This window comes from Moschus berezovskii, chromosome 5 (assembly GCF_049115385.1).
Source record: "Moschus berezovskii isolate FMDL1 chromosome 5, NW_MosBer_1.0, whole genome shotgun sequence".
In the NCBI taxonomy this organism is placed as follows: Eukaryota; Metazoa; Chordata; class Mammalia; order Artiodactyla; family Moschidae; genus Moschus; species Moschus berezovskii.
This window is the reverse complement of record NC_142464.1, coordinates 104,432,525-104,447,479: the sequence shown is the minus strand read 5'-3', so window position 1 is coordinate 104,447,479 and position 14,955 is coordinate 104,432,525. Positions and strand designations below refer to the sequence as shown.

The 14,955-nt window shown below is 41.9% G+C and overlaps 1 protein-coding gene across 1 annotated transcript in view; it reads right to left on the bottom strand.

Annotated features, from left to right (window-relative positions):
- CFAP299 (cilia and flagella associated protein 299) overlaps window positions 1-3,618 on the bottom strand; it is a 724,858-nt gene extending 721,240 nt beyond the window's left edge. The window contains exon 1 of the mRNA XM_088836097.1: window positions 3,494-3,618. Coding sequence (XP_088692223.1) covers window positions 3,494-3,604 — 111 coding nt within the window. The 5' untranslated portion in view covers window positions 3,605-3,618. The remainder of the gene's footprint in view (window positions 1-3,493) is intronic.
- Between the last annotated feature and the right edge of the window lie 11,337 nt (window positions 3,619-14,955).

Genomic DNA, 14,955 nt, shown 5'->3' with positions numbered 1-14,955 from the left:
AGTTGTGTCCGACCCTTAGCGACCCCACAGACTGCAGCCTACCAGGTTCCTCCATCCATGGGATTTTCTAGGCAAGAGTACTGGAGTGGCTTGCCATTGCCTTCTCCGATGGCAGAAAGCTAAGAGGAACTAAAAAGCCTCTTGATGAAAGTGAAAGAGGAGAGTGAAAAAGTTGGCATGAAGCTCAACATTCAGAAAACTAAGATCACGTCATCTGATCCCATCACTTCATGGGAAATAGATGGGGAAACAGTGGAAACAGTGTCAGACTTTATTTTTTTGGGCTCCAAAATCACTGAGGATGCTGACCGCAGCCATGAAATTAAAAGACGCTTACTCCCTGGAAGGAAAGTTATGACCAACCTAGATAGCATATTAAAAAGCAGAGACATTACTTTGCCAAACAAGGTCCGTCTAGTCAAGGCTATGGTTTTTCCAGTGATCATGTATGGATGTGAGAGTTGGACTGTTGAGAAAGCTGATCGCCGAAGAATTGATGCTTTTGAACTGTGGTATTGGAGAAGACTCTTGAGAGTCCCTTGGACTGCAAGGAGATCCAACCAGTTCATTCTAAAGGAGATCAATCCTGGGTGTTCACTGGAGGGACAGATGCTAAAGCTGAAACTCCAATACTTTGGCCACCTCATGCGATGAGTTGACTCACTGGAAAAGACTCTGATGCTGGGAGGGATTGAGGGCAGGAAGAGAAGGGGACGACAGAGAATGAGATGGCTGGATGGCATCACTGACTCGATGGAGGTGAGTTTGAGTGAACTCTGGGAGTTGGTGCTGGACAGGGAGGCCTGGCGTGCTGTAATTCATGGGGTCACAAAGAGTCAGACACGGCTGAGAGACTGAACTGAACTGAACAGACATGCAGATGACACCACCCTCATGGCAGAAAGTGAAGAAGAACTGAAGAGCCATCTGATGAAAGTGAAAAAGGAGAGTGAAAAAGTTGGCTTACAACTCAACATTCAAAAAACTAAGATCATGGCATCTGGTCCCATCACTTCATGGCAAATAGATGGGGAAACAATGAGAGACTCTATTTTGGGGGGGCTCCAAAATCACTGCAAATGGTGACTGCAGCCATGAAATTAAAAGACACTTACTCCTTGGAAGGAAAGTTATGACCAACCCAAATAGCATATTAAAAAGCAGAGACAATACTTTGCTGATAAAGGTCCATCTGGTCAAGGCTATGGTTTTTCTAGCAGTCGTGTATGGATGTGAGAGTTGGACTATAAAGAAAGTTGAGCACTGAAGAATTGATGCTTTTGAACTGTGGTGTTGGAGAAGACTCTTGAGAGTCCCCTGGACTGCAAGGAAATCAAGCCAGTCAATTCTAAAGGAAATCAGTCCTGAATATTCATTGGAAGGACTGATGCTGAAGCTGAAGCTTCAATACTTTGGCCACCTGATGTGAAGAACTGACTCATTGGAAAAGACCCTGATGCTGAGAAAGACTGAAGGCGGGAGGAGAAGGGGATGACAGAGGCTGAGATGGTTGGATGGCATCACCAACTCTGTGGACATGAGTCTGAGCAAGCTCCAGGAGTTGGTGATAAACAGGGAAGCCTAGCGTGCTGCAGTCCATGGGGTCGCAAAGAGTCGGACATGACTGAGCGACTGAACTGAACTGAACTGAAGCTGCAGGGACCACAAGCCACAACTACTGAGCGCCTGTGCAGCAACCACTGAAGCCTTCACGCCTAGAGCCTGTGGTCCCACAACAAGAAAAGCCATGGCAATGAGAAGCCCAGGAACAGCAATGAGAAGCCCAGGAACCACAGCTAGAGAAAGCTAGAGTGCAGCAACAAAGATCCAGTGCAGCCAAGGATAAACAAATAAATGAAAGCATTGTGTACATGTCAAATATATTGTATTAAAAAATTATGTTCCTATGTAGCACAGGGATGTGTTTTGGAGAAGCACTTTTCAGACCTTGGAATTCCCACTGAAGTAAAATCTAACTTAATACGATCATTTTGGACTCCAAGTCCAAAAATTTCAATCCACTAAAAGACAGAATTCCTGTTGTGGTAAATAAGTATTCTTGGAGTTCACTGCAGGATACAGAGCCTTCTCAGACTCAGATGTGGAGTGGACCCATATAGCAGTGCTTGCTCTCTCTGGCCTAAATATGGGGCAACTTGGGGTTGTGGGGTCTGGCTCCAAAACAGCAGAATTTCCAAGTCAGTGTCCATTTAGTCGGCCTGGTCTGGGGACTGTATTAGGGCTACAGGGACGTTCGGTCCATATCCTGCTACTCAGGACCCGCAGCCCATTATTTCCTCCCCTCTCCACCGCTCATCCTGATTCTCCTCCAGGAGGCCAAGCACTTTATCCTTCTGCCCTCCTCCCAGACCCCACTTGCTCCCCACCCATCCCCAACATCTTTAAAAAGCCAGCGGAGGGCTGTTCAGTTCAGTTCAGTTCAGTTCAGTCGCTCAGTCGTGTCCGACTCTCCGCGACCCCATGAATCACAGCACACCAGGCCTCCCTGTCCATCACCAACTCCCGGAGTTCACTCAAACTCATGTCCACAGAGTCGGTGATGCCATCCAGCCATCTCATTCTCCGTCGTCCCCTTCTCCTCCCGCCCCTAACCTTTCCCAGCATCAGAGTCTTTTCCAGTGAGTCAACTCGTCGCATGAGGTGGCCAAAGTACTGCAGCTTCAGCTTTAGCATCAGTCCCTCCAATGAACATCCAGGATTGATCTCCTCTAGAATGGACTGGTTGAATCTCCTTGCAGTATAAGGGACTCTCAAGAGTCTTCTCCAACACCACAGCTGTAGCCAATCCCAATTACGTCCGATTTTGCTGTGCTGCAGGCTTTTTTTTTTTTTTTTTTACTGTCAACAATAGTTGTGCTCCATCAACTCGATAAACAGGAGTCAGCTTATGCCTGCAGTTAGAGGGAGCTGTAACGTGTACCTGTAATTAACCAACTAGCTGGGGGTGACAGTTCAGGGAACCAAATGCCCAGTAGAACACCAGACAGACACCTGGAAGGATACTGCCTTCTGTTCTTTGGTACAAACTGGCAAAGAGAAACAGGGTGTCAGACCTGAACTGCAGCCCCCGGAAGGGTCTCCGCGGGTCTCCAAATCCAGCCCCTCAGCTCGGAGAGGCAGGACTTTGGAAGCGGAGCGTCCAGGAGGCTGCGAGGGCGGCGCCGGGCAGACCACCGAGCTTCCGCGGCGCGTGTGGCGCGCGTGCGCACGGGTCTGCGCGGCGTCACGGACACAAGGGGCCGGGATGCCGCGCGGACCCAGGTAGTGGAGGGCGCTGGGGGCTAAGGACACGGACACGTCAGCACTCCACCGCCGTGGCTTTGGAGCCGCGGTCGGGAAACTGCCGCGCCTGCAGTCCCCCAGCTTCCCCGCCAGGGGGCGAACACCCCACGCCCCGGGGGCTCAGGATCGTGCGCGGACCCAGGGAACGCAAAGGCGGTGGCCCCCCTACTGGCGCCCAGGCCGCCCTTACCTCCAGGTAGTACAAGTCCAGGGTCGTGATCTGCGAGTCCAGGAAATCTTCGTAGGTGTTAAACTGCGTGACTATATTGTCCACGGTGGTCGACGCTTCGTCCTGATCCATCGCGGTTGCCTTGACCCGAGCGTCCCTAGCTACGGAGGCCCGGGGGCAGGGTCAGAAGATTCCACCCACTTCGTCCCTTCCAATCAGTTAGAAACCGGTGCGGAGTTTGGGGCGTTAATCCCACCCCCGTGTCTGGTTACGGTTTCAGGTTCCCGCCTCACTCCTAGGAACGCCGTCTCAAATTAACCTCCCCAAGTTCCGGCCTCAAGACTTCAATAGACTCGGACTTCGGTAAAAATGAGTAGCCTTGGAAGAGAGGCAATTGCAATCCAAAATTTAAAAGGGTGAAACTCCCCCCAGGATGTGTAGACGAAATACTACAGATCAGAGCTTCTAGTTTCATTCTAAAACAATGCTGCTAGGGACCAAATTACCAAGGTTAGTTCTCTGATAACTGAAGGTCCATTTTTGCAGTGTCTCAAAACAGAAATTTCTGGAAATGGACTTGTGAATAAATCCATTAACAAAAGAAACATTAATAACATTTTCAAATTATTATTGTTGTTGTTTAGTTGCTGACTCAGTCCGACTCTTTTTCGAGACCCCATGGACTGTAGCTTTGCCAGGCTCCTCTGTCCATGGGATTTCCCGGGCAAGAATACTGGAGTGGGGTGCTATTCCCGTCTCCAGGGGATCTTCCCGACCTAGGGATCGAACCCACGTCTCTTACATCTCCTGTATTGGCAGGAGGATTCTTTACCACTGGGTCACCTATTTTTAAGTGATTGTTAATATTTGGATATGAGAAAGAATTTATGAATTTCCCAAAGGAAACTAACTGAACGAAAATATCTTTGAAGATTTCTTTTGGCCCCAGGCTCTTGTTTTAACTTTTTTTTCATTTAAGTTTCAGTAAACACACAAAGACCTTGGCCTGTGGAAGCTGCCTTCTTTTAAAGGGTAAAATATCTGAAATTTAGAAAGCAAAGGTTTTACTAAAGACTTTTCCTTTAGAACAGAGTTTTACATTTTGAAAACATGGATTTAAAGTAATCCAGCCTGGCAGCTGGCAAAATTTTTCAGAATCCATTTTTGGATTTTAATGTTCTACAAATCATCCTTGGGAATTAACACATAGTACAACACTTGAGCCTGTGGTAGTTGCTCTCTAAGTACTTACTGACTTAATTTTGAAGCTTTCCACAGAAATGCAAAAAGAACTTTTAATGAAAACATCTGTTAAGATACTTCACCTTGAGTTAGCTTTCTTACTTTAAAAAGGCCCTCTCAAAATTAGAATGTCATGAATGTTCTGATTTTAAGTGATGGAAACAATAATCTCTAGGATATCAGTAACTTGTCTTTTAATTAATTACTACATTTTAAAAGGCACTTTGGAAATTATTTTTAAATACAATGTAATCTTGATTTAGGAGAACAGAAAGGAGAAAGAAACCCTGGACACTCATAATACAACAATGACATTAATAATAATAATACCAGTTATTGAATATACCCTGCATGCTGGGCACTGTCCCAAGTGCCAACAATAGATTACATCTTTAACTAGTATCTGTGCTAAAATTAAAAACCACCAACACTTTGACATCATCTAATGCCTAAAAAGACATGAAAATTCAAATAGCTCAAGACTGAGGAAAAATTCCATGTGACTTAAGACATTCTACCTGATAAGAGACAGAGATCTCAGTATTCTGGATTATCTAGAGAGTGCTGTAAATGTCGCCTCATTATTCTGAATGAACTGAGCACAAGGAAAGGCTTAGAAAATATATATTTGATTTACTATGATAATATCTATTAAAACTTTATCATGTGCCAGCCCTGTTCTAAATGCATGCTTTATATGCATTATCTTGTTTAATCATGACTACAAATCCACCAGGAAAGTAGCACTAGCGTTATTTGTAATATGGAAACAGAATGAATCTAAGTGGACTGGGCAAAGTCTTAGAGATAAAAATAGCAAAACAACTCACTACTCGTGCTTTCCCGGAAAGAGAAAGGTAAATAGAGGTTTGAAGGGCCACATGGAATTAACTATCAAAGTTGGGGTTTTGTATTTATTAGAAATACATATATATGTCAAATTGTGAAAGGGAACATGGATCAGCACAAATAAAGAAGCAAAAGGGGTGGCATATTCCAAGATGTGGAGGCAGAGAAAGATTGGTTTCTGTGCAGGAAAAAGCTGCACATCGATTGACAGCGTGAGAAGCCCAGGAAGGAGCACAGAAAAAAGGAATCTGACTAAGGAGCAAATTGGTAGGAAGGCTTTGAATGCTTGAATGAAGAGTTTGCAGAGTTGATCATCTTAGAGCAAGACAGAGGACGAAGAAAACGTCTGATAATCACATACAAACAAAACATGTCACTGTTGAAGTCTCCAGAGTGCTTGTATTATCATATTAGCTTTGAAGTCCTCCTCCTTCGTGATCTCATCCATTCTGAGAAACCATGAAGACTCTAGGGAACTATGTATCTGTCTGTCTGTCTGTGTGTGTGTGTGCACGGGCATGCGTGGGCACGCTCAGTTGCTCAGTCATGTCCAACTCTTTGCGACCCCATGGACTGCAGCCCACCAGGCTCCTCTGTCCATGGGATTTTTTAGGTAAGAATACTGGAGAGGGTTGCCATTTCCTCCTAAAGGGGATCTTCCCAACCCAGGGATCAAACCCACATCTCTTGTGTCTCCTGCATTGCAGGTGGAATCTTTGGGTTCATTCAACCATAGCAATTTGATTACAAGGACCTATATGTTAGTAAAATCTGAGATTATTGTTTGCCTGTATATTCTTCTATTAGGATCCATTGTGACTATGCATTTTTGGTGGAAACCCCATTAAATGTACCATTGGGCCATCAGTTCTTTGATGAAGGAATCCCTAAAACATCTACATTTAAAAAATCATGAAAATGCTTCAAGACAATGAATCTAGTAATGTGTTCCAACTGAGAACACTGAAGATGATTTTCAACAAATTAGTTTCTTTATACATAGTGAAAGAAAAAAATATCAATTCAGCCTTAGTTCTCCAGAAAAGCTTAAATGATGGTAGGCCTAATTCAATTGTATTTTTCTTAACCTTCAATTTAAGTTTAAAAGCACTTTCAGACCTGTGCCTGAGAAATTAATGAGCTTTGGCAGATCTCTATTTCCTATTGTAAAGTCTTTGTTATGATCAGTTATTTTGAGTAACATGCATTCCTACTTATAGTCCAGGATTTTTAAAGATGGAACCTGAATTTAGCACCCAATCCCGGATATTTCATTCTTTGCAAGAGGACCAGCAAGGATTATCTATATTCACAACAATACTCCAAAAGATGAAAGAAACATGTGCTATGTAAGAATAACAAAATATATACCATATTTAGGTTAATTTTGTTGCTGTTTAGTCTCTAAGTCACATGGACTGTAGCCCTTCAGGCTCCTCTGTCCATGGGATTTCCCAGGACATGAATGAATACTGGAGTGGGTTGCCATTTCCTCGACCAGGAATCAAACCCACATCTCCTGCATTGGCAGATGAGTTCTTTACCACTAAGCTACCAGGGAAGCCCTTAGCTCAGTTTACTGAGTTTAAAAAATGACACAATATAAAAATAAAAGTCATAAGAATGTAGGCAAAAATCTCAGCATCATTATCTCTTTGAAATAAAAAGACTTTGGTATTATACTTACCAAAGTATAAGTGGAAGTTCATGAAAAAATTTCCAGTTAAGCTTTGTGCTTTTCTATTTCCAAATGTTCAGCAATATACCATGGTATCTGGGAAAGTGACTAGAAAACATACTTTAGGTAAGTTGAAATGATAGAAACGAGATGCCTTGTTTATTATGCTAATAAGATGCTAAACACTCTGAGTAAGAACTTAAGGTTCTATTAAACTGAATTTAATACATTACCATATTGTAAGAAAGAAAAACATAATGCTCATTCTGAAAGGATAGGAGACTTGTGTCTGATGTTGCCCTATTGCTTATGAAGCTCCTGTGGGTTGCAGATGAGGACTCATGCTTTATCATCAGTCAAGGAGAGCTCTTTTGCACTTTGTAATAAAAACAATACTGAATTTATTTAAGTTATTTCTTGTGATGAGATCACTGGGCTTCCACATCATCTCAGTTATTCTAAAGTGCTGGAATTCTGGTTCCACAGCCTCTAGCTCATGCAGACATGATGTGTCCATGTGTCATAATTCCAGTTTTTTCCTGGCCTCTGACAATGTAAAGGGAAGGATCCAGAAGAAAGACCAGAGGTAACTGCTACCAGGAATGGGGCTGACAGGTGTCAGAAGCTAATAAAAGTTTGGAAGTTACTATGCTATGGGATTTGTGTTGTTTTTTTTCTGCTGCTACGTGACGTCCGACTGTTTGTGACCCCATAGACTTAAGCCTTCACCATCTCTCTTCTGGAATAGATGGTGGATATGGTAGCTACAACCATCTTCTTAGAACTGGGCTCTCAGTGACTCTCTAAGGTTTTCCTAGCAATTTCATTGAAAATTCCTCTTTGCCTACATGGATATCAGGCTCTCGCCTAATGCACCACTCCCGCTGAGGGGCCAAACGCTCTCAGAAGGCATCACAGGTGAACAGATGGCCACCACGACCAGTGCAGAGCTGCCAGTTTCAGATGGTTGCTCAGCACCACCCCCGATCTTACTCTGTGTTTTTCCCTTCAAATCACTCTTATTTTCTGCAGTGACTTTTCCTTCTTTAGTAAGTAAGTAAGTGAAGTCTTCTTTGTCTTCTCTCTTTAACCCTATATCCTCCTGTCTCAACGCAGACCATCTTAACTCCTACTTCACAAGGGAAGTAAAAGGCATCAGATTAGATATCCTACAGATTAGATATCCTACAAGATTACTCACATATCAGTTCAATTTCTTCCCTTTGGTTTCAAAAGAAGAGATTCACCTCCTCTCAGACCTTCATTCTACCCTGGCTCTCTCCTGCCTTCTCAGGATTTCTTATTTTGACTATCCCTTCTCCTGTATCATTATCTCTCTTCCTCTCTCTTTCCTTTTCCCTCTCCCCGACTTCCTTCCCCATTTTTTGAACAAGCAAATGAACTCTAAAACAAGCCTTCCACTCCACAGTCCACTTCAGCTACATGCTCTCTCATCTCTCACAGCAAAGCTTCTTGAAAGAGTTAGCAACCGTCCCTATTCCCGTGTTCTAACCATACACTTTCTGCTCAGCCCCTCCCAATCTAGTGTTAGGCACTGGCCCACTGAAACTATCTTTATCACAGGCAATGATGATATCCTAGGCATTTTTTATTTTTTGGCTGAGTGGCATGCGGGATCTTAGTTCCCCAACCAGGGATCAAATCCATGCCCTCTGCATCGGGAGCTCAAAGTATTAACCACTGAACCTCCAGGGAAGGCCTCCTAGGCAATTTTTTAAGTTCTCATACTATGTCACTCTCAGGGGCATATGAGTCTGTGACCACTCTCTTCTCTTCAAAACTCTCCTTCAGCTTCCATCACATCATTTTTGCCCCGTGACCAGTTGTTTGGTTGGTCAACTAGATGGCTGATTTTCCATTAGCTGTCTTTCCTGTCTTCTTTGCAGGTTCCTCTTCCCCTTAACTAGCTTTTAAAAATTCAGTGGTCTTGGGGTTCTCTCCTAGGCCTTTTCCTGCCTCTATATGCTCTGAGACTACAGTCAGTCCCCTATGTGCAAACAAGTTCCACTCTGAGAACACAATCATGAGTCCGATTTGTTCATAAGTCCAACAAAGTTAGCCTAGGTGCCCAACTAACACAGTTGGCTACATGGTACTGTACTGTAAGGGGTTTATAACACTTGTCACACAAATAACACATAAAAAACAAACACAGAAATAAAACATTTTTAATCTTACAGTACAGTACCTTGAAAGGTACAGTAGCACAGTACAATAGCTGGCATTCAGGGGGCTGGCATCAAGTCAACAGGCAACAGGAGCTACTGATGGAGGAGGGAGAGGAGGTGGGAGACAGTAGAGCTGAAGGATTGTCAGCAATAGGAGACAGGATGAGCTGCAATTTCACCCATGCCTGACGGTGATGGAACACACATCTTTGAACGTTCACAACTTGAAGGTTCGTATGTAGGGGACTTACTGTATATCTATATCCATAACTTATATCCTACATGCATATGGTTCTCAGGTTTATATAACTAGCCAGATCACTCTCCTGAGCTCCAGCCCACAAGTCCAACTGCCTACAAGACATCACCAGATGAAAACGAGTATAAAATTGAATGTTTTCTCTTCCGTGCTTCCTAAACTTGCTGGTCCCCATGTGTTCCCTCCTTCAGAATACATCTTTCTCTCTTCTCTCCATGGTTCACGGAAGAAACCTGGAAGACAGTCGTGACCCTTGACTCTCCTTTACCCCTGAAATACATGACCTGTTATTTCATTCTCACAAATATATCACTTAAAGGCTTTGGTTTCTTTCCAACCTCACTGCTTTTGTGTCCTTGTCTAAGGCAGAAACTGACATCTAGACTCCAAAGATACCCTCTTTTCTGGTTTCCTTAGATCCCTTGGGCACCCTCTCCATTCCACTCTTCACAACTGAGTTAGAGGGTTTATTTAAAAACAGTGATCTGATTTCATCACAATTCTCTGAAAACCTCCTTTGGCTTTCCACTGCCTTCAGATTAAATTTTCTTTCTTTTTTTAAACATGGCTAACAAGGCTCTCCATATTCCTTCATCTGACATTTTCACGGTCTCATACGTTACATGTAGAAGAGACGGATTCCAGAAACCACTGGGATAAAGTGTATAGTGGCGCAACTGAGCACTTTTTATCCTCAAATAAGATTCAAAAGATTTTCATTTTAGATCGAAATAAGAAATACAGTGATGTGGTTGGTTTTTAATGAAAGCTTGCAAGTACTTAATAAACTCAAATAATTAGGTACTGATTTGAAGGTAAAAAAAAAATTCAGATGAAATTTCTGGAGAAAATAAGAAGTGACATCTTTAAAACTCTAGAGACAAGGTGGAAACAAGCTGCTTTTCTGAGGAGTATATTTAGCACCTCTAAAATACTCACTGACCTCTATAGAATTCCTCAGAGGAGAAACCTGATCTATTTTAAATCAGCATCTTCTTTCTAGCCTCTGAAAACAATGTCAGAGCTCATCAGGTAGCAAAGTGTTTTTGCAGCCATGGTAATAATACAACAACCCCACTCACAACTAAGCCAATACAAAAAAGAGGACCTGGCCTTCATTAGTCTTCATTAAACGCTCTAGAAGAAGCATTTAAGGAAGGGATGCCAACTCCATTAAGAGCTAATTCACTCACTGAACTTGGCTCTAATTCTCCAGGATATCCAACATTCTCTGAGTATGGATAAATTTATCACAACAATTACAATAAAAGATGTCTTGGTCCATCTTTGCCACTGACACTCATCAAAGCAATAAACTTAATCTCTCAGCAATAATTTAACATAACTGGATCAGGCATGGTGTGTGCTTACATACTCAGTCACTCGTGCCCAACTCTTTGTGACCCTATAGACTGTTACCCTGCAGGCTCTTCTGTCTATGGGATTTTCCAGGCAAGAAAACTGGAGTGAGCTGCCATTTCCTTGTCCAGGGATCTTCCCAAGTCAGGGATTGAACCCACGTCTCCTGCATTGGCAGGCGGATTTTTTTTTTTTTTTACCACTAGAGTCATTTGGGAAGCCCAAAAAGGCTCTGAAAGTGCCACAAAAAATAAAACCTGGTCCTTCACATCTTCAAGGATATCGTAATTTAGGCAAGGGGGATAGAAGTCCTGAACTGGTAAGTGGTTGAGGGAAGGAAAAGGAGATAAATTAAGCAGATTTGGGAAATACACCTTTAAATAAATGAGGAAAATTCAATTTTATAGGAGCTAAATGATTAAAAATATTTACAGTATAAAGAGTGGGATACAGGTGAAAAAATATGGCCCTGTGTGTGAACAACAGACTTAATAGAAAGAGTGCAAGAATTTGTTTTAAGAAATCAGAAAATAATTTTGTCTTCTCTAAAAGAACTAATCTGTGAGATCACATCTAGATTGAAAATTGTGTGATAGAACATAACATATATTTATTAAGTGTTTGGATTTAACCTAAAGAAAGTCTCTGAGAAGAGGAAAGAGTAGACTTGCTCCCCTAGGCCATAAGAAAACACATATTGTACTAAATTATTTTATAACCATAAATCTCAGTATGCTTGGCAAGACTTTTTGTCAGTGTCAAAAAATGTGTATTTCCCATATTTTCTTTTATTCATCATTGCCCTTTCCTTCTTTTTCCACCTGCCTCCACCACCACTACCCACCCAATACATCCACACAATAATTAATTTTTAAATATAAAAAGAGATTAGATGAATATTATTTTTAGGATAATTCAGACAGATAAAGCTAACCCTTGCCAGATAATATGAACACTAAACATATTAATACCATAGCATGTACTTATGAAGAAACATGAAAAGCTTATATAAATAGATGCTGTCACCATTTGTCAAAATGATGTGGTCAACTTTAGCCAAAGGCACACAAAAATATTAATGTCAATAACCAAGAGAGAATATTTCTAGCAACTATAGTGTTTCAGTAGTATGCACATTAAATGTAAAGTTATTTTAATGAACATGACACAAATGTGTTCTTGTACAACCATGTTAACAGATCCCCAGCTGCCGCTTTTCTGTCTGGACCCGTAAACCTTTTTATTTCTCAGATTCTTTTTACCTTTCTTCTAAAACTACCCCTTTTCCATGTCCATTCAGAATATCTTCTGACATATGTAATTACTGGTTTATATTTTCGTTTTCAAAATTTTTGCTAGTCTGAAAATTTCAAAATTCTTTAAAAATCATTTCCTCCTAGCATACCTCAGTGTTAATGTCTCTGATTTGCAGTCTAGAACATTGAGACCAAGGAGGTGATGGCAGCAACAGACCTGAAATGGCTGTGTGTCTGTGATAAAGTTTTATCACAAAAAAATGTGGCTCTGTATGCATGCTTATCAATAACCAAATGCATTAATAATGGTAACTTAGGCCTCTGTTTATGATACTGTATGTAATGCTCTGTGCTTCCTAATTTTTCCCCTTTCCATTTACTATTTAGTTTATGAGTCAATTATTGGATTTTGAGGGTTTTTGTAAAGGGCTTATCATAAAAATTGATTGCAAAGTACTCTGAAAACCTTTCATGATAACCACTCTGGAGAGCAAAAGAGGTTTTTTTAATGTTATGTTCTTTCATAATGTTTCCCAGTAGATTGCATATTCCATAAAGAGTGTACGTGTAGATTCTTGAATTTTTTTTAAATGTAGTTTAAGAATATTGTCTCTTACTCTAATTTTAAAAATCTAGTATTTGCCTTAAAGTATGACTGCAATAGCAACTACCAAGAACATGTGTCTATTGGCAAACATTCTGATTGCCCTAAATCACTCAACACATCCAAATAATTATTAATATGCAGGAGGAAATCTAATTGTTAATTTAAAATGAACTAAAAATAGGTGAAGTAATTTTGAAATTAAAATTTCTACTGATTTCTAGAAGTTTGGCCTGAATAATTATTCAAGATTGAAGAATTATATTATTTTTATGAAATATTGGCACATTTTCTATTATAGGCCTATATAATTTATTGATCATTATAATATATATATGATTATGTAACTGATTTGTTTCTCCACATGCTAATAAATCCTAATTAATAGGTTTTGGATACTAAGATAAAAAAGTAATTAAACCTGTTGTTGGTAAAGAATCCACCTGCAATGAAGGAGACCCCGGTTCAATTCCTGGGTCAGAAAGATCCCCTGGAGAAGGGATAGGCTACCCATTCCAGTATTCTTGGGTTTCCCTGTGGCTCAGCTGGTAAGGAATCTGCCTGCAATGCAGGAGACCTGGGCTTGATCCCTGGGTTGGGAAGATCCCCTGGAGAAGGGAAAGGCTACCCCCAATCTTCTGACCTGGAGAATTTGTCAGACATGACTGAGCGACTTTCACTTGTCAAACATGTTGTTGGGTCAAGAAAAAAATAAGGCCATTTTCCTGCGAAGCCAACATTTAAGAGATATAGTGTTTGTTTAGGTTATAAAAAAATCAAGGCTCAGTTATGTTTATTTAGTTGGGAACCATGGTCAAATCCTATTAACTCTTTTCTATCTTACTTTATTGAGAGACACTGATCATAAATTACAGCTTCAAGTCATAGTTAAACAATGAAGTTAATTAAGAGAAATGAGCTACATAAAACAGAGACCCTGTTTTACTCCTTTTTAAAAAAAAATTATTTATTTATTTGACTCTGCCAGGTCTTACTTGCACCCTGTGGGATCCAGTTCCCTGATCAGGGATTGAACCCCAGTCCCCTGCACTGGGAGCTCGGAGTCTTAGCCAAGGAACCACCAGGGAAGTCCCTCTTTCTTTAAGTCAAGAGCTCTTCAATCCATAAGCTCTGCACCCAAGACACCAAGTGGTAGCTGTCTTCTTCATTTATTTATTTATTTCGATGTGCCAGGTCTTAGTTGCAGCATGTCGGATCTGGTTTCCTGACCAGGGATTGATCCCGGGCCCCAGGCCCTGGGAGCACAAAGTCCTAGCCACTGGGCAACCAAAGAAGTCCTGAAGCTGGTTTGTAATCACTACTCAAGGTTCTTGGTCCAGAACCAATTGCCCTAATCTATACACTGTGCTCTGACCTTCCAGGTGGCACTAGTGGTAAAGAACCCGCCTGCCAATGCAGGAGGGGTAAGAGATGTCGGTTCAATCCCTGGGTTGAAAAATCCCCTGGAGGAGGGCGTGGCAACCCACTCCACCATTCTTGCCTGGAAAATCCCACGGGCAGAGGAGCCTGGCGGGCAACAGTCCACGGAGTCGCAAAGAGTCCGACACAACTGAAGCGACCTAGCATGCACCATACACTGTGTTCCACCCAGTTTCTGACCTTTCTATTCCTGAATTTTTTTATTCTTCCATTTACGATCTAACTTTGCCTTTTCACCACGTTACCCTACTTTCCCGGTTATGACCCTGGGCATTGCCTCTGTTCTGGAGATGGATGTTTCTTCTATGTTGCTTCCTTTCCGCAAGTAGTGCATTTATTCCAGCTTCCTGTGGGTGGCGCTCCTGCTTGAGTCTCCCCAACCGGAAAGGGTTACTTCTACGTCTGCCAATGGTGCCCTGCAGAAACAGCTTCACCCACAGGTGAAAGCTGTAATATGGTGTTGTTTGAAGGGCATCAGGCCTGCCAGCCAAAACCTCCCCTGGCACCCTACCTGAAATTCCAGCCAAGGATCATTAGTGTTGCTCCTTAAAATAACTTTGTTGTTTTGACTCAATTCTTCTTGCCCCAACTCCTACCTTTTCCTATT